Here is a 19,690-nt window from a genome sequence, read left to right as displayed (position 1 = left end):
ATAAATGACAACAGTTGTGTTTTTTTTTCCCTCCATCTGCCGCAGCTTTTACCTTTTTACGAAGTTCTAACGATGTTAAATAAAGTAACATGTTTAAAAGCCGACCTTCATTTTCAGCTGGGTTTCGACAGATTTTATTTCTTATTCAGTCGCCAGCTCAGCTCAGCACTTCGGACATTTGGCCGGTGTGTTGCATATGCAAAGGGACGGGTGCATCGCCGAGTGTGTGTGTGTGTGTGTGTGTGTGTGGACAACCAGTTGAGTTTCTGCAAAAAAACAGCAGCACCAAACCCATACACTGTATACCACCAATGAAAATCAGTAGGTGGACTGAGGTTGGTTAGTGCTTCTGCCCCCATAGCAAGAAGTTCCCTTGATTCAATTGCTGGTTCATTCTGGAGTGAAGGGCGGCCTCGCAGCATGAGGGACCCTGGTTCGATCCTGACAAGGGGACCTTTCTGTCTGGAGTTCCCAAGTTCTACCCACGTGTCTGCGAAGGGTTTCCTCCAATTTCAGTCCAAAAACATGCAGTGGGTAAGTTGTCAAGAATGACCAAGTGAAAAGTTCTCTATCTCTAAATGGCAGGTGAATGACAGAGTGAATGGTTGTATGTCTCGATATGTGTCCCCGTGATGGACGGGCTTCCGGTTTCTATTTGCATGCAGGTTAGTTGGAGAAATTTACCCCGAATGAGTGAATGACCCGCAGTTTGTCGATATACGTGGCTCTGTGACCAGTGTACCCAACAGTGTACCCAATGGTATATCCAGTAGTGTACCCAATGGTGTACCCAATGGTATATCAAATGGTGTACCCAACGGTGTACCCAATGGTGTACCCCTTGGTATATCCAATGGTGTACCCAATGGTATATCCAATGGTATATCCAATAGTGTACCCAATGGTATATCCATTAGTGTACCCAATGGTATATCTAATAGTGTACCCAAAGGCAGCTAGGATAGGCTCCAGCTGATGGATGGATGATTCTGGTGGGAAGTAGCATGTAATCTGAACTAGTCTCCATGTTCTCTCCAATGTCTACAAGGGTTTCCTTCAATTTCAGTAAATTGTAAACGGTCAAGAATGACCAAGTGACAACAGCATGTGAATGACAGAGTGAATGGTTGTATGTCTCCGTCCCCGTGATGGACGGTTTTGTTATCAACCAATAACAAATGGGATCAGCTCCAGCAGCCCCACGACCCTGAATAGGGATATCGTAGAGACAATGAATGAATGAAAGTCTTAACCAGCGATGACTGAGGCTAGCTAGCCGGGATACTTAAGATGAATGAAAGTCTTAACCAGCGATTACTGAAGCTAGCTAGCCAGGATACTGAAGATGAATGAAAGTATTAGCCAGTGGTTATGGAGGCTAGTTAGCCAGGATACCTAAGATGAATGACAGTCTTAGCCAGCGGTTACTGAAGCTAGCTAGCCAGGATACTTAAGATGAATGAAAGTCTTAGCCAGCGGTTACTGAGGCTAGCTAGCCAGGATATTTGAGATGGAGAAAGTCTTAGCCTGCAGTTACTGAGGCTAGCTAGCCAGGATACTTAAGATGAATGAAGTCTTAGCCAGCGGTTATTGACGCGAGCTAGCCGGGATATTTAAGATGAATGAAAGTATTAGCCAGTGGTTATGGAGGCTAGTTAGCCAGGATACCTAAGATGAAAGTAAGTCTTAGCCAGCGGTTACTGAGGCTAGCTAGCCAGGATACTTAAGATGAATGAAAGTCTTCGCCAGCGGTTACTGAAGCCAGCTTGTCAGGATATTTAAGATGAAGAAAGTCTTAGCCAGTGGTTATGGAAGCTAGCTAGCCAGGATATTTAAGATGAGGCAGAGCTGGGTTGTAAACACAAACAGACTTTATAGGCCAGTGGCTGCTAATGGCCTGCGCAAGTGGAAAATTTTAGTCTGCAGCATCTGCATTAGGCGACGAGGCTAATGGACGGAGTCGTCAAAGAGGAGCAGAAAAGACAGAAAGTGAAGCCACGGGACGGGAAATCACCAGCAAACCGCCGCTGCAGCGCAGGACTCGCCAGAATATCTTAATATCCTACAAGTCAAGCATGATCCTTACAGGTATCTCCTCAAACAGAGATAGAAAAAGGAAAAAAAAAACATGCACATCTGCTGCCTGGTTAAGGACGGGTGCTGGATCAAAAAAAGTTTAAAAAAAATCTGCTCATCAGATTATTTATTCTACATATAATTCATATTGTAGTGATCATGTGATTGATTCCCTCCTTTTTCATCTAAATTTTCTCCTGCGAAAACAGAAATTATTCTGGAAACACAAGTTGGGCACAAAAACCCTACAAGGGTTAAATGAGGAAGTTGATATTAAACCTTGTCCGTTAGTTGTAGCATGTTTTCTTTCTGTTTGTAGTATTTTGTTCTTTTTGTCTAATTCTTCCTCCCATGTATATATATTGATATTTTATCGTATGCCGAAACCCTTTGATTAAGAATCTTTTAGTCTCCATGTCTGTGCATATGTGAAAAGGTATCCGTTTCCAGGCTCAAAAAAATGGTGAAGATAATATCAAAATGTTAAAATGACATGATATGTCGAACAAGAGGTGCATAAAAAAAGAAGGTAATAAATCACATGATCATTCCCTTTAAAAATGGCGCCACAATAACATGTTTGTTCACACACACATCCGAGGAAGAGCCTACGTTTGCTCAAAACGGAATAAGTTTTAAATTCAATTTTAAATTAAATCATCTTTATTTTTGGGGCATTTTTTGATGTTTTCCAAACATCTCCTCAGACGGACCCCTTCTTGCCGATGAGCGATGCGTAAAATCGGATGTTATCTGCCGCTCCAGGACAGCTGGATGTCGCAAAAAGAAAACCAGGACGTGACGTTCGGACATTCCTGAGCTGCAGATGTGTCGCTAAGCTTCACACCCGTCTACCGCACCGCCGTCTCACATCTGAGTATTTAATTTCCTTTCCTTTCAGTTGAGGGTTGCAGGGGAGGAGGAGGAGGAGGAGGAGGTGGAGGCTTGATCAGAAAACAGCTGCTAAACATATTTCCTGGACGCCAAACGCATCACGGTACGTTGGATTGTGACCGCGGGTCCACAGCGAGGGGCTGAGGGGAAATCTAGAAATAGCAGATCTGGGCGTCCTTTGAGAAGCAGATAAAGAGGAAGAGCGGCCAAACCGTTTTTTTTTTTTTTTTTTTGTTTTCTTAATAAAAAGAAAAAAGACAGAAAATGTACCAACTAGGCTGAGCGGCCATCCTCTCCATGTAGTCCTTGGCCAGTTCCAGCGCGCCGGCGCGATGCGGGTACAGCAGGCAGAACATGGACAGCACGCCGAGGTTGTTCCCGTACACCTCGTTCCAGCGGGCGCTGAACTCCGCGGGGTTCCAGGGTGGCAGGTACTCCTCCGGACGCTCCAGCATGGTTTCCCCGGCGTTGCGGATGCGCCTCGCCATCTCCCGGTGAGTCCCCGCCGCCGCCAGCTGCAGCTCCACCACGTCCGCCCGGCCGAAGAACAGCATGGGATGCCCGTCGTAGTTGCCGCCCATGAAGGGGATTCCTCCGCTGGGGTCCGGCTCCAGCGCCAGCAGGGGCCACAGCAGACTTATGAAGAAGACAGTGGGGGCCCCGCGGGTGTGGGCGCTCATCGTCTCATCAGAGTGGGCGCCGTGGCATCGCCGAAGGAGCTCAGCTGAGAGGAGACAGGATTTGGAAGAGCAAACTCATATTCTGCGCTAGAGCCCCTGCATTCCGGCGGTAATGAGTTACAGATGTCGTCCTGATGACCGGGCCTTCCATACAGATGATTAGAAAAAATAAAAAAAATGAAAAAATATCCCTCTGAGCCCCGAGAAGCCCCGCTGTTGTGGATGAAACGTACTTTCTGGAGGAACATCCCCAAAATCCTTCTTATTCTCTGCCGGAAGCTAAAAGATGGTACTTGTGATGACTTTTTAATTGTCTGTACTGTAAGTTCTGATACTTTGACAATCAAGTGCTCGCACAGTTGGAGGTACTGAACCTCACTGGTTTCATATGCGCATTCACTGAACCCTTCTTTATTGGAAAAATAAAATATAATTTTTCAAATTCAAGTCATAGCTATATTTTTTACCAGCGCACAAAATGAACTGCGGATCAACATCACTGTGTTCCGAGAGCAAAACCAGCAAAACATGATTGTCACACAAAAACAATCATGAATATGAAGGAATAAGGACGTGTTGTCTTACTTTTGCTGGAATTGCTAGAACTTGCTAGAATCATGCAGTTAGGACGCTGACTCCCATCATGTTTCGTCATACATGTGAATCTATACATAAATACACAATCGCCCGACCACTTTTTTTTTTTTTTTTTTTTTTTTTGCTCAGCATAATTAGCCTGAAGGGATTCAAATATTAAGAAAAAGAATCACACGACGTACCATCACGAAGTTGACAACCGAGCGCAACGAAATCCCTGCGGCACAGATCGGTCGAGCGATGAAGCGCCATCACCTGCATCCAGTGATGGACGGGCGGAGCGCGTCATCACCAATTCTATGAATCGGATGTGTCTTGACCTCCGCCGAACCCCTGAGGCCGACTCACCGAACCCCTGGGGTTCCATCAAACCCAGGTTAAGAACCACTGTCCTAAAGCTAGGTAACCCCAAGAAGCTAAAACAGCGGATGTTAGCTTTACTGTGGTCGGCGTATACCGTAAATTCTGGACTATAAGGCGCACCTTTATATAGGACGCACCTACTGATTTTTTAAAAGAAAAAGCAAATTGAGCATAAATAAGCCGCAGGTGTTCCTGTTGAAACAGGCAGATATTACAGGAAAGATAGTAGCGGTAAATAGACGTCGAACATACGAGCAGCAGCTCCATTTCCCTCTAGAAAAGGAAGTTTGGAAGGAAAAAAAAAAACCTTCCTCCCTGCCGCTTCTCTGGAGTGGAAGATGCTTTTTTTGCTGGATCTGAAAACCGGCATGAAATCCATGAATCTAATCCTGATTGGTCAATTCCTTTTTTGTTTTTTTTCAACGCATAGGAGTCACTGTGGACTATCATGTTTGCAGATGATATTGTGATCTCTAGTGACAGCAGGTGGAGGAACATCTAGAGAGGTGGAGGTATGCTCTGGAAAGGAGAGGAATGAAGGTTCACCAGAGAAAGACAGAGGAACCCAGGTGAAATGTGGAGAACACAGGGAGTGGAGATGAAGAAGGTGGAGGATTTGAGGTACTTAAGGTCAACAATCCAGAGCAACAGAGAGCGTGGAGAACGACCTAGAAACACTAAGAATGACTTAAAGACACGAGGCAGAGCTGGAGGTCGCAGAGATGAAGATGCTGAGGTTCTCTTTGGGAGCGACCAGGATGGAGAGGATCAGGAACGAGTCCAACAAAGGGACGGCACATGTTAGATGTTTGGTAGAGAAGGTCAGAGATGGTCTGGTCATGGACGGAGGAGGGAGAGGGAATATATCGCTAGACGGATGCTGGAACTGGAGGTCTAGAGAAAGATTTATGGACGTCGTGAGAGAGGATATGACAGTAGTTGGTGTGAGAGAGGAGGATCCAGAGATGGAGAAGGTTGATTAGCTTTCGCGACCCCTGAGGCGAGAAACCCAAAAGTCGCAGTCGGAGTAGCGTAAATTCCGGATTCGACGTAACGTAAACGTTTTTTTTTTTTTTTTTTTTCTAGAACAAATGCCGAACTTATGTGCAGCAGCTTTATTTCCTTCTTCGACAACCAGACTGATCGGTTTCAAATGCATTTCTGCACGTCTTTTTCATCACGGGTGCACAAAATAGCTAATCTGAGGAATGATCATAAATGCGAATGGGTTTCCTTTGTCCACTGTGGAAGGAAGCTCCTGTAATTACCCTAGAAGAATCCAAAAATTTGGTGCGTTGTCGTAAAAGCCGCAATTCTCAAAGTGTGTGAAAAAAGTAGCTGCTCGTATGCCGCAATTCACAGTGATTTAATATCACTAACTGGGATAAAATATTTCACGGTTTCCATCCAGAGTACAACCATTACTTCGCTTATGAATGTTGCTAACAAATGCTAGCATGTCTCTGTTATTATTAGCACCAGATCATTTGCGCCCATCTTACCTTTTCCATCTCCATCCAACTCTTAGTCTACCTTTCTCTTAATTTACGGGTCGAGGCGGAAGGCCGCCTTGACGTGAAGCTGGGATCTGTTACAGAAAAAAAAATCCAGCTCGTCTTCGCCGCTGTCACCGAGTGCCCGCTAACGGGGGAATGTTGGGTTTCCGCGGTTTGTTTTTAAGAGTGCGGTCCAGACCTGCTCGACATGGAAAGTGTCTCCAGACATCTGGATTGTGATTTGGCGGCGTATAAATAAAAATTTGACTCAGAAATCAGCAGTTTCAGTCAATGAGTCAAGTTTCAGAAAACCCTCCTCTCTCCAAAAACACGGGACGGGAGGTCCAAACGTGGGCGACAAAGAGCGCGACGCTAACATCAGGACGCGGTGGGCAATGAGCGCGCAGTCAGCAGAAAACAACTAAAAACCAGGCGGCGCGAGTTGCCTCCGGGTTACGTTCCAGGTGTGTCGGACGTACCCGGGGGTCGTATAAAGGGCCCGTTTCCGCGGTAACAGGACTCCCGAGCGGGGGGCGGGGACGGTCTGCGCTCTTACAGAAGGGCCGGCCCCGACGCTCTCGCCAGCGGAGTAAATTCCATGAAGCGGAGTGGAGCTCCTGGAAAACCATTTGGTAGTGATTTCAGACACGTCCAGGCCGCCATCTGTCCGGCGCGAGCCGAGCGTTTCTCTCCTGTTGTTTTTTTTTTTTTTTTTTAAATCAAGACGCCCGGTTCACTAGCTACGGGGGAAGGAGCTAGCTGTGCTAGTTAGCATCAGAAGGCGCTATCGCAGGTGCAGCCCATTAACCGTGTTTCGCCGATGATCGGCGATTCTCAGCTCCGATATTCATGTTTTCATAACGTCTCGGCGGACGATTTTAAATCAAGTCCAAATCATATTTACTGACGGGGTCGTCAAGCAGCAACACAACATTCAGAAGCCATTTTGTCCCGGTGCAGGATAAATGACACGGAAAATAAATGGATGAATTAATAATTAGCACAACAACGACGTGCTGACGGTAACACGTCGGAAACCGGTTTCAAACATGGCTTCGCTGTTGTAGGTAAAAGAGAAAGCTGTGAAAATAAACGCGACCCTCTCCAGGAGACAGACTGAAATGGGCCGTAGCGTCCAATGACGGAAACCTTTTACAGTTTTCTTTTTTTTTTTTAACCATCGCGTTTGCGTTCCCTCCGTTGAGCCCGTTGGAAGGTGAGCTTCCACGGATGATCAGGGAAAAAAACACAAAACCTGAACAAAAAACAAGTGATTTCATAGATGCAACTTCAACGCCTCGCAAAGGCAGTTCCATCGGTTACAGAGCAGCAGACATGTTAAATATGGGATGGATGGATAGATTAGTTTTATTTGTATGTCTTATTCTCCCCCCTTTTTTTACTGTGCATACAATTTCCTACTATTATTTATTATTGGTATGTTTTACTTGAAACTATGGCACAACAATTTCCTTTCGGGATGAATAAAGTTGAGATGAGACGAAAACAACTTTATTAATCCTGAAGGAAATTGTTGTGCCAGAGTTTCACATAAAAAACATAACAGTAATAGATAATAGTAGAAAGGAGGAAGAATAAGAAATATAATGAAATATGAATTGTCTTAACTGTTAGCAGTAACTACAAAGATTGAAGATTCCCTGCGGCTGAGGGAAGAGGAATTAAAAAGTCAGTTGAAAAGTTGTTTAAAAAGTCAATTAAAAGTCAATTAAAAGTTGTTCTCATTCTTATTCTTATTCATAGATAGATAGATAGATAGATAGATAGATAGATAGATAGATAAATGAATGAGTAGGTTAAGACCAACTTTTTTTTACAGTATAGAGAGATATTTTCAACATAGTCACATCTACTACATTTAGAGAGTATGGATGGAATGATAGGATGGATTCAACCTATTGGTCATCAGTGTGTGGATGCAGGCGGATAATCTGGGTTAAATTTGAGATTTAAACCCGCCAGATAGCAAACGACAAGCGGATTAACCTTTCCGCTTTAGTTCGATCACATTCATGATCATTCCTGCACTTTTTTTTGCATTTCCTGAATTATCAGGAACCAAAATTCAGAGAATGTCAGAAGTGAAACCCCACCGAAAAAAGCCTCCCGTTCGCAGATGACCGGATTAATAATCCCAATATCAACACATTGGAAGCTAGAAAACACCCAGGAAGTACTTCACTCACTCACTCACTCACTTCCTTACTTACGAACGTATAACTTGTTTATTTTCATATTTAAACATGTTTGCCACAAACAAATAACCCCACCAATCCCCGTGTCATAATCCCGCCGCGGGTGTTTTTAATCTGTGCAACGACATTCCAGCGCCGACACCAAACGCACACTTTAAATATATTTGTTTTCCTTTCGGAAGGTAAAAAAATGGGGTTCGTTGTACAACAACAGATTATTCAATGTTGAACCCCAATCCGATAAAATCTGCAGCATCTGACCCCCCATTTCTAATCCCGGGGAATAAAAATAAAAAAAAACAAAACACTTACTTCTCAAACTTCAGCGTCCATGAGGCTCGTCGGTGGGAAATTTCCACATCGGTGAACCCGTTCGAAAGGGTGGGAAGGGTGGGGGTCCACCGTTCGGAACAATCGGCAATCGATAATCGATAGTGTTTTGGGGAGAAATAGATAAAAAAAAAAAAAAAAAAAAGAAAAATGGGGTGGTGGGATGTTGGAGGTTTACCTGGCAGGAAGCGGCGGTGGAGGAGGGCCGCTTTTACCGCCGCCACGGGACGAGTCCCCCCGGTGCCTGGAGCCGAGGAGGAGGAAAAGTCATCTTTCTTTCTTAAATACTTTTTTTTTTTTAAACAAAAAAAAAAAAAACAGGGGGGGGGGTGACGCACGGAGGTACACACGCGGAGAAGAAGGAGAGAGTGACGGGGAGGAGGTGTGGAGAGGCGGGGGAGGGGGGCGGCACCGGGAAGGAAAAGAAAAGAAAAGGGTAGACCCGGAGAAAAAGGAGCGGCGGGGCCTCATCGCAGGGGCGGATCCACGGAGTTCACGGGGTCCGGGGCGGGAGGCGGAGAAGAGCCCCCCGAATTTTTATGGAGAAAAAAAAAAAAAAAAATTGTTGCGTTTTAATCAGGGAAAAATGTCAGTTTGATGAGGAGTAGCTGCAAAACTAGCCTGCAATATGACTTACCGTACCCGCTCAGCTGCGGGTAACCCAGAATTCCTTGCACCCCAAAACCACACCCACAAAATTCCCAAAAGAATAGGAACAAGAATAATAACTTTATTTATCCGGAAGAAAAATGGTCTGCCAGAGTTACAAGAAAAAAATAACAATCATAAATAATAGTAGAAAAAAATTGTTTGAACAGTAAAAAAAAAAAGGGGGAGAATAAGAAATTCAAATAAACCATGAAGTGTCTTCAGAAACAAAACAAGCATCAACATAAAACCCAACATTCGTGACTCGCCACGCGGGCGATTGGTTGACGTGTGAATGACAAAGCGAGTGGTCATAGAAGAGGTTTAAATGTTTAAACTGAGGTTATTTATGGGGATTTTAATAGAGCTTTCGATTTTGGAGCTGAACGTTCCTGGTTGGATTTCTGGTTCCTCTGTTCTTGAGTAAGACGCTGAACTCCTAAATCAGTGGTCCCCAAACTACGGCCCGCCTCCATAGTTTGCAAGATCCACAAACATTTATTGTGTTAAATATACCCAGTAGCTATATAGATAAATATATATTCAGCATTTTTAGTGGAGGCAGATCATTTCCACATGGTCATTTGAAAGTAGCTCACAAGCAATGTTCCCTCTAAGATGCTAAACGCTGCTCGCACACTCTCAGCGCACAAGATAACCGATACAGCAAAGTGAGCGCACTGCAAATTAATTAAATAGGTAACATATTTTTCTGTATCATTTTGCTGTGTAACCGTGAGTGACAGGTGTCCAGCCAATCATACGATACAATGCAATCACGCTATGCAGCCGCCCTATATAACAATTATAACAGTGTGACTGGGTGAGAGTGATGCTAATGCTAACATGCTAACCCCTTATCATGGGAAACGAGCGGGCGGTGAAAAATGGGGCTCTTTTAAGTTGGAACGTCTGTCGGAGTACGTGCAAATAGAAAAACAAGCGGTGAAACCGGGTGAGATTTCTTGTTTTTCAAGTGAAAAAGGTCTGCTCTGCAAAACACGCAGCGAAGCTAAAGTAGCAAGCGAGTTTTCTGATGGAAAAATATGGACTAAATGAAAGCTATGATCCCATGGTTCCTCCATGTGCTCAGCGAGGTCATCTAATGCAAAAACATATGAAAAATTAGAGGGAACATTGCTCACAAACTAGCTTTTCCTCACTAGCTTGTTGAGCCTGTCGACCTCACAGAAAAGGACTTTGTTCACCCAGACGTGTGAATGAGTGAGCGAATGGTTGTATGTCCCTGCATGACGCGTGAATGACAGAGCGAGTGGTCGTAGAAGATAAGATATAAGATTATATATGGAATTGAATGCTTCAGACTCTCCTTTGTGCCCACAGCTTGGTCTGAGCCCATTTGTATCCTGCTTATTTTTGTTTATTTATTTTATTTTTGTCTATCTGTTTACGTTGTTGTTTTTGGTTGTCTATTGTCACCTGTACTGTCATTTTTTTATTTTTTTCCCATTCTGTTGTCCATTCTTATCTTTGATGTTGTTGTTGTTGTTCTTTCGGCTGCTCTCTATTTATTCGTGGATGTCTTTTGCTATTGTCCAATCGTCTCTCGATTTATATTTATATTCATACTTATTGACACTATAACTGTTACCCTGCTGCGACAAAAGAATTTCCCCTATGGGGGATCAATAAATATCTTATCTTATCTTATCTTATCTTATCTTATCTTATCTTATCTTATCTTATCTTATCTTATCTTATCTTATCTTATCCTTTATTGATTCCCAATTGAGGAAATTCTTTTATCACAACAATGACAGTATCAATAAAAATGAGTCTATAAATAAGGGAGACAATTAAAAGATAGCAAAAGACATCAACAGCGTGAACAACAACAAGGATAATGATAGACAACAGAATGGGGAAAAAAAAAGACAGCAGGGTGAGAATAGACAACCAAAAACAAGGATAGGAGCAAAAATTAGTGACAATAATAATGACAAAAATAAAAATAAATAAAAACAGGATGTGAGTGGAATCTGGTGACTTTTATTTGACACCCAGTGCCCTTCCACAAAACATCACAAAAAGGAAAACAGCGCCTACCTTAGCGGATGAGTGACCGTTTTGTCGGCACTGAAAGCGTTGCCATCACAGCCGGCAAGCTGTAGCTGCATCACCATAGCAACGGGGTTTTCGAAAAGGTGTACGCAAGCATTGCGCGCCGTCTCGGCTTGTACCCGACGGTCCACTGCGACAATATCGCGCCGAGGCTGCTCCTCCGAACTGGCAAAAACTCGTTCCCGGAGTGATGCAAAGTATCCCCAACAAATGGGGCGTCGCCCCCCCCGCACCCGCTGCCCCCCCGGACCTAAATTTTGGGGCTGTTTGCCCCTTAATCTCCTGAGCAAGAGGGCGTGTTGCAGCTTCAGTGAGGCATTCCAGGCTATTATTACAGACTCTGATGGACACGCAGCTCCTCTGAACCCCATGACCTCTGAACACACTCCCTGCCGGAGCAGAGTGTCCCCTGACGTATGATGGAAGGGTCTCCCACAAAATGTCCACCCTTGGCTTTCAGCCCACCATCTGTGACCGGATCCTGGACTCCCAATTTTGCAGACATCACTCTGTCAGTATCGACGTCTGACTTGGGTCCGTCCCGACACCCGACTGTTCACACTGTCGAGTCGACTGTGTCGACTCCCATAAGGACATCATACTGGAGTTTGCCGGCAACACCGTGGTGGTGGGAGGCTTTACAAGCAGGGATGAGGTGGCCTACAAGATGGTGGTAGCCAGTGTCATGGTGTGAGGAGAACAACCTCACCTTCAATATGGACGGGATGAAGGAGGTGATATCATCCAGGCTCTAGTCATCTCTCGTTCGGACTACAGAACTCCCTCCTTGCCGGTACCTCAGCTGTGACCATCAGGCCTCTGGAGCTTATCAGCAAGCGGCAGCCCGCCTGGTGTTCAATCATCCCAAATTCTCCCACGCAACTCCCCTTCTAATGTCCCTACACCGGCTCCCGGTAGCCGACCTAATCAAGTTCAAGGCCCTGGTGCTCGACTACCGGGCGGTGAATATCTCCAGGGTATGGTCGAGCCACATGTCCCTACCCGTCCCTTCTGATCTGCCATTTCTTGGCGACCGTCCACCCCATCACTCAGAGCCCCTGGTTGCCGATCCAACCGGTCTCGGCTCCTCAGTGGTGGAACGAATTCCCGAAAAAGGTCAGAACAGCAGAATCGCTGCCCATCTTTTGCCGTGAGCTGAAAACATACATCTTCACCAAGCACTACCCTACTAATCACACTTAGCCCCCCCAAAATTGATGAGTATGTATGTATATGTATATGGTTCTGAGATGGCTATTTGGTGGAGTGGGCACTTCTGACTTCTGACAAGTGGTACTTTGAATCTTTGGAGACTGAATTGCTCTTCTTGTAAGTCGCTTTGGTTAAAAGCGTCTGCCGAATGACTGAAATGTAATGTAATCAAGCACGGGGAGGGGAAAATTCCTGTGTGTCCACATCGGTGTGGACCTCACCTGGTCCCTCAACGCCACGCAGACGGTTAAAAGAGCTCAACAGCGACCGTATTTTCTGAGGAGGTTCGGCATGTTGTCCCAAATCCCCAGCAACTTCCAAAGCTGCTTTGTCAGGCGCATCTTAACCGTATGGTACGCCAGCGCCACCGCTCTGCGGCAGGTGTTAAGGACTGCCGAGAAGATCACCAGAACCCCTTCTCTGCAGAGCATCTGCCACCGTAGAGTCGCCTAGGACCACATCCACCCTCAACATGTACTGCTCACACTCCTACCCTTCGGCCCGACTACTTCCACCCAACCGCCATCGGACTCCTCAACACCTGAGAAGAGTCAGTAACCACGTGCTCCCTCGGAGCGGCACTGCACTTGACGTTTATGTAACTCAACTGTTAAATTAAAACTGTCTGTAAACAACCGGCACCTCGTGAGTTCGCACACAGCTGCGTGTTTTATCTTGCAAATCTTGCTAGCGCTGTTTCCAAATTCAAAAACAATTCTGCGCACTGTTTGCATTTCCCTGCACGGTTTACATCCGCTCACAACAGTATGATTATTATCTATATATTCCTACTTAGCTGGCTTCACTACGGATGGCAAAATAAGAATTTCATCGTGCAGGGAAACCCCTTTCCAGACTGTGCACATGACAGTAAACACTTTGAATCTTGACGCTGGAAACGTATCAAAATTGTTGGAATATCTTGGGTTCGGCGTGGTGGGCAAATGTGGCGGCGTACGTCGTCACGACACGTTCGGGCGCAGCTCGGATGTTCGCATCTCACGCCTCGGCGGACGCCTCACTCCCGCCTGCGAGCTCGGCCGTCTCAGTGTCGGAGTTGAGGGACAACAGGCTTCGGGCGAAATCCTTTCACCGTCATTGCCGATCGGAGCCGAAGGGTGTTTTTTGCCGGGTGTTCCGAGCATAAGACCCGTTTACTTCAGGCGCGAGGGAAACAGCACAAGTCCGGGCTCCTGTATTAGATGATTTTGTATCAGGGATTTTTGAAGAAACTTTGCTTAATAAACACATCTCTAAATTGATCCATCTCGTCGCGAATCGTCTTACTCCAGCCCGATTCCCACGACTTCAATACATACACTCACCGGCCACTTTATTGGGTACACCATGCTAGTAACGGGTTGGACCCCCTTTTGCCTTCAGAACTGCCTCAATTCTTGGTGGCATGGATTCAACAAGGTGCTGGAAGCGTTCCTCAGAGAGTTTGGTCCATAGTGTCATGATGGCATCACACAGTTGGCGCAGATTTGTCGGCTGCACATCCATGATGCCGATCTCCCGTTCCACCACATCCCAAAGGTGCTCTATTGGATTGAGATCTGGTGACTGCGGAGGCCATTTGAGTCCAGTGAACTCATTGTCATGTTCAAGAAACCGGTCTGAGATGATTCCAGCTTTATGACATGGCGCACTATCCTGCTGAAAGTAGCCATCAGAAGTTGGGTACATTGTGGTCATAAAGGGATGGACGTGGTCAGCAACAATACTCAGGTAGGCTGTGGCGTTGCAACGATGCTCAGTTGGTACCAAGGAGCCCAAAGAGTGCCAAGAAAATATTCCCCACACCATTACACCACCACCGCCAGCCTGAACCGTTGCTACAAGGCAGGACGGATCCATGCTTTCATGTTGTCGACGCCAAATTCTGACCCGACCGTCCGAATGTCGCAGCAGAAATCGAGACTCATCAGACCAGGCGACGTTTTTCCAAACCTCTATTGTCCAATTTCGATGAGCTCGTGCAAATTGTAGCCTCGGTTTCCTGTTCTTAGCTGAAAGGAGCGGCACCCGGCGTGGTCTTCTGCTGCTGTAGCCCATCTGCCTCAAAGTTGGACGTCCTGTGCGTTCAGAGATGCTCTTCTGCCTACCTTGGTTGTAACGGGTGGTTATTTGAGTCACCGTTGCCTTTCTATCAGCTGGAACCAGTCTGGCCGTTCTCCTCTGACCTCTGGCATCAACAAGGCATTTCTGAACTGCCACTCACTGGATATTTTTTCTTTTTCGGACACATTCTCTGTAAACCCTAGAGATGGTTGTGCGTGAAAATCCCAGTAGATCAGCAGTTTCTGAAATACTCAGACCAGCCCTTCTGGCACCAACAACCATGACACGTTCAAAGTCACTCAAATCACCTTTCTTCCCCAAACTGATGCTCGGTTTGAACTGCAGGAGATTTTCTTGACCACGTCTACATGCCTAAATGCACTGAGTTGCCGCCATGTGATTGGCTGATTAGAAATTAAGTGTTAACCAGCAGTCGGACAGGTGTACCTAATAAAGTGGCCGGTGAGTGTATATATATATATATATATATACACTGCCCAAAAAAATAAAGGGAACCCTAAACTAACACATCCTAGATTTGAACGAATGAAATATTCTTATTGAATACTTTCTTCTTTACATTGCTGAATGTCCTGACAACTAATTTATGGATTTTTATCAGGTAATTATCGGGTAGCTTCCTTTCACAGTGGACAAATGAGCTGTTTGGATAAACCCACTTGTATTTATGATAATTCTTCAGATTAGCCATTTTGCGCTTTTTGCAGAAATGCATTTGATTCGCTTTTCGAGTTGAAAGCGGTCAGCCTGGCTGGCGAAGGAGGACGTAAGTTCGGCATCTGCTCTGAGAAAAAGCATTTGCGTTACATAGCGCTAGTTGTAGTTGTTACCGTCATTTATTTAATTAACAGCTTAAAAAAAAATCTTTCCTGTATCATCTTGTCGCGTTAATATCTCGCGTTTCAAAGTGGACACCTGCGGCTTCTAGACGAGTGCGCCTTATTTATGCACAATTTCTTTTTTCTTTTAAATATTAGAAGGTGCGGCCTATACAAAGGTGCGGCCTATCGTCTGAAAATTACAATTTATATATAGCATTTTATCTATTTGCATGATACATGTGCACTTAGGTATCGAAAATATGTTGTTTTGCGGCGATTTATTTATGTGGCGCTCCGAAATTTGATATTTAAGAGGAACAAAAAGTTAAAAAACTAATAAAGGAAATTAAAAAAATGAGCAACACCTCATTGGTTAAACTGCGTTGGAAGGTGTTTGTTTCCTGAGGAAGAAAAGACACAAACCCCCGGCTTTAAAATTGTACATTTTTATTTCAACGACAGTAATTCAACACGTCGACACAGAACTGGGATTTTCCTGTGTTTTTCAAGAACTCAAAACCACAAATGAGTCGAACATAAGGCATTGGAGACACGGGTGTGTTTCGGACAGAAAGAGTACAATCACTACAGCGTAATGCGCACACACACACTCACACACACGTCACAAGTGACACCTCAACTCACACACACTCACACACACACACATGACTACTCTGTCATTAGGATGACGGGCATCCTGTGGGAACGCTCTTTGACCTTTGGGAGATGGAAGGAGTTTGGCTCATGTTTAGCCTAGCCTAGCCTAGCCTAGCTTAGCTTCGCTGAGCTAGTGGAAGCGGAGGGGGAGAAGCTTAACAGGCCAGATCTGCTTCCAATAACTGGTACATTCCGGGTTTATTAGGGATCCAGTCAGGAAGCCCAACGGAAAAAGTCGACAACCGGGCCCGGATTAGAGGTTTTCTGAAAAAAAATTGTCTTTTTTTTTAAGAGACCAATAGTTACATTTAACCCAAGAAGTGCCGAGAAACACGGGAGCTCTTTCAGATCTATTTTAAAGGATTGCAAGCTAACTAAAAACTTCGGTGAATAAACCGGAAGAGTTGCTGTTTAACGGACGGACAAAGAGAGACTTAAAATCCTCTGCTCAGCCAGCGGGCAAAAATATTTGCGAACTGAAGCTCCGATCGGTCTTGTTGTTGTTGCCGGGAGACAGAAATGTCTGGAAAAAAATCTACAACAACCCTCCCTAAAAATAGCAAACCAATTGGCTCAATCGCTCCCCTTTATTGGACGAAAAAAACGAACGTTAAGGACCGCGATCTCTTTCCAGAACAGGGAGAATTAACAGTTTTGCTAACAGACCACGCAGATCAAGAGCGCTCCTCCGAAATGTTACGGCGCATAATTCCTATTGAACCGCATTTCCAGGCGAATGAATTTTACGACTAATCACATCGTGCATCCTGTCCCTTTCGTCAAAAAGGGGTTTAATCGTGTATCATAAACCCCCGAGGCGCGCAGGTGAAGCGAAGAACGACGCCGCACTTCCTAGCGTGACCTCGCAATCGCTCGCATTCGCTCCACACACACACGCGATGCTAAGTTTTTCCACGTGTACGGTACAATAAACCACAAAAACGACGTTCAGGTAGGCGGGGGTTCGGCGGACGGGGGTTATTACACAGTTACTGCAGCTTACATTCACATGGTTTCTCTGGACGGGCGAGGAGTGTCTTCTTCCTGTGCGCCGAAGGTGGCGGCCGGATCGGTTTGGTGAAACTACAGGCAAAGATGGAGGCACGTTCCTCTCCTGAGGCAGAGGGGTGAAGGGGACGGCTTATGTTTTTTTTTTTTTTTTTTTCTTCTTCAAAATCTTTATTCATCTTTTTTTTGTTTGTTTGTTTGTTTGTTTGTTTACGACAGACTCTTGCACATCTTCAACAGGGATTCGGGGGGTCTGGGGTAGTAGCCCGTGGTGCAGGGCTTGTCCGGGGAAAACCTGGGGAACTTGTAGTCCAGAGGCAGATCTGGAAAGCGAGAGAGAGACGTTCAGTCGAAACGTCGGACGCTTGTTGCTTTCAACGCTTGATACTTTATTGATATTTAAGAGGCATCTGGACCCGTTTCCAAACAGTGAAGAAAACACCGGGAGCAACACGACCATTTTTAGAATTTAAAATGACTTAACGCGACATGAAACCTTTTTTTTTTTTTTTTTAAATCAATGAACAACTGCAGAGAAAATGTAATTACATTTCTGCATAAAGGTTAATTTTTAGTCAAATTTATTAAATGCAAAATGTATGCAAAATTTAAGAAAAAAATGTTCCGCCGGCAGCAAACCAAAAATGCGAGCGAGTGAAGAAAACACCGGGAGCAACACGACCATTTTTAGAATTTAAAATGACTTAACGCGACATGAAACCTTTTTTTTTTTTTTTTTTTTTTTAAATCAATGAACAACTGCAGAGAAAATGTAATTACATTTCTGCATAAAGGTCAATTTTTAGTCAAATTTATGAAATGCAAAATGTATGCAAAATTTAAGAAAAAAATGTTCCGCCGGCAGCAAACCAAAAATGCGAGCAGTTGCTTATTTAGTATTTGAACAAATATTTGAACACGTTTTATTTAGATGTTACAAGATCGCCAAATTACATTTTAAAAATGAACAAACTAAAATAAAATGCATTTTAATTAAATACCTGTTAATTCTTTTCAAAAGTCATTGGGAGCTGCATCAGAGGTCAAAGAGCTGCAGGTTTAATTATCACGGCATATAATTTTTATTTTCTATTTTTTGCCTTTATGCTATGCAGAAACAAAATGTGTGTTGCTTTTTTTTTTAAATAAATGAACAGCTGCAGAGAGAATGTAATTACATTCCTGCATGCAGCAAAATATTTTGAAGTCTGAAAAAAGACGTTGGGGTGGAGGTTCATTTTTAGTCAAATTTGTGAAATGCAAAATTTTTGCAGAATTTGTGAAAAAATGTATGTATTCATGGAAAAAAAGACGAACTTAAATCATCCGTCGGCAGCGAACCAAAAATGATTTAGTGCGACAAAAATATTTGCGCACGTTTTATTTAGATGTTACAAGATCGCCATATTCTTAAAATGTAAAATTACTTTTAAAAATGAACAAATTAAAAAAAAAAAGCATTTGAATTAAATACTTGTTATTTCTTTTCAAAAGTCATTGGGAGCTGCATCAGAGGTCAAAGAGCTGCAGGTTTAATTATCACGGCATGTAATTTTTATTTTTATTTTTTTGCTGTAATGTTATGCAGAAACAAAATATGTGTCTTTTTTTCTTTTAATAAATGAACAACCGTAGACAAATTACATTTCTGCGTAAATTTCTGAAAAAAAAAAAAAAATGTTGGGTTGAAGGTTAATTTGAACTAAAATTTATGGAAAAAATGTATGTATTTATGAAAAAAAAAAAAAAAAGTGAAACCAAAAATGTGTACAGTCGCTTATCAAGAGCGACAAAAATATTTGAACACATTTCATTCAGATCAAGGGTGGGCAAACTTTTTGGCTCAGGGGCCGCATTGACTTTTAAAATTTGTTTTAAAACAGACCGTTCTTCTGTTTCCTAAACTCCACCACCAACTCCTATGTCTTGGTTACATCCACTTGCAGGTGTTTCAGTCCAAACCCCTTCACAAAACTGTCCACCAGACTCCTGTTACTTGGCCTCCTGGACTCCACCGACACAGCCCACCCATGCTAACATGTTAGCACATTATGTTTGGCACATGGCTGAATTCATGTTATGGGGGGAAACATTAATTTGTCCGGTCACTGGACGAAAGGCGGAACCCCGGAACCCTGGCAGGAGAACTTGGAGAGACGCGTCGCTGGAATCGAACCAGGAATCAAACAATCATCCCACTTCTTTTTCAGGGAAACACCATCTGGTTTTAGATGTTCGGGGGATTTGATACAGACATTGAGAGGTAGGAAGATCCACCGCTGGCTTAGCGTCAACTCGGTGGATGCTAGCAGTTAGCAGTTATAGTCACCTTCTTCAACGATTCAGTGATTATTTTAAGAAGGCGACGATAAAAAGCTTCTCATTGTTACTATTTAATGATAAACGTCACGGTCGATGCATGCGTGGGTTTTTATTTCCTCCGAAACCGAGGTAAGGTGGCCCCCCCCCCCCGCAGAATGGCCGAAGTCACATTTGCATCGGCGCTCCGACACGGCGGCCGCAGA

At 44.2% G+C, this 19,690-nt stretch overlaps 2 protein-coding genes across 4 annotated transcripts in view; both read right to left on the bottom strand.

Annotated features, from left to right (window-relative positions):
- The window catches only part of dse (dermatan sulfate epimerase), a 35,376-nt gene extending 26,404 nt beyond the window's left edge, over window positions 1–8,972 (bottom strand). The window contains exons 1-2 of one of the 3 annotated variants that reach the window (XM_086142982.1): window positions 8,635–8,972; window positions 3,241–3,694 (exon numbers count right to left, since the gene is read on the bottom strand). In XM_086142982.1, the coding sequence (XP_085999108.1) occupies window positions 3,241–3,650 (410 nt within the window). In that variant the 5' untranslated portion in view covers window positions 3,651–3,694; window positions 8,635–8,972. Of the gene's footprint in view, window positions 1–3,240; window positions 3,695–8,634 lie in introns of those variants that run through there. The other 2 variants (XM_086142983.1, XM_086142984.1) reach the window with 2 other exon arrangements.
- A 6,958-nt stretch (window positions 8,973–15,930) lies between these two features.
- The window catches only part of nt5dc1 (5'-nucleotidase domain containing 1), a 76,226-nt gene continuing 72,466 nt past the window's right edge, over window positions 15,931–19,690 (bottom strand). Inside the window, exon 12 of the mRNA XM_086143403.1 lies at window positions 15,931–17,488. Within this exon, the coding sequence (XP_085999529.1) occupies window positions 17,376–17,488 (113 nt within the window). The 3' untranslated portion in view covers window positions 15,931–17,375. The remainder of the gene's footprint in view (window positions 17,489–19,690) is intronic.

This window comes from Fistularia commersonii, chromosome 36, assembly GCF_037954325.1.
Source record: "Fistularia commersonii isolate RoL2024-O1a breed Wild chromosome 36, RoL_Fcom_v1.0, whole genome shotgun sequence".
NCBI classification, from domain to species: domain Eukaryota; kingdom Metazoa; phylum Chordata; class Actinopteri; order Syngnathiformes; family Fistulariidae; genus Fistularia; species Fistularia commersonii.
The sequence above is the reverse complement of the archived record's forward strand: the minus strand, read 5'-3'. Positions and strand labels throughout refer to the sequence as shown.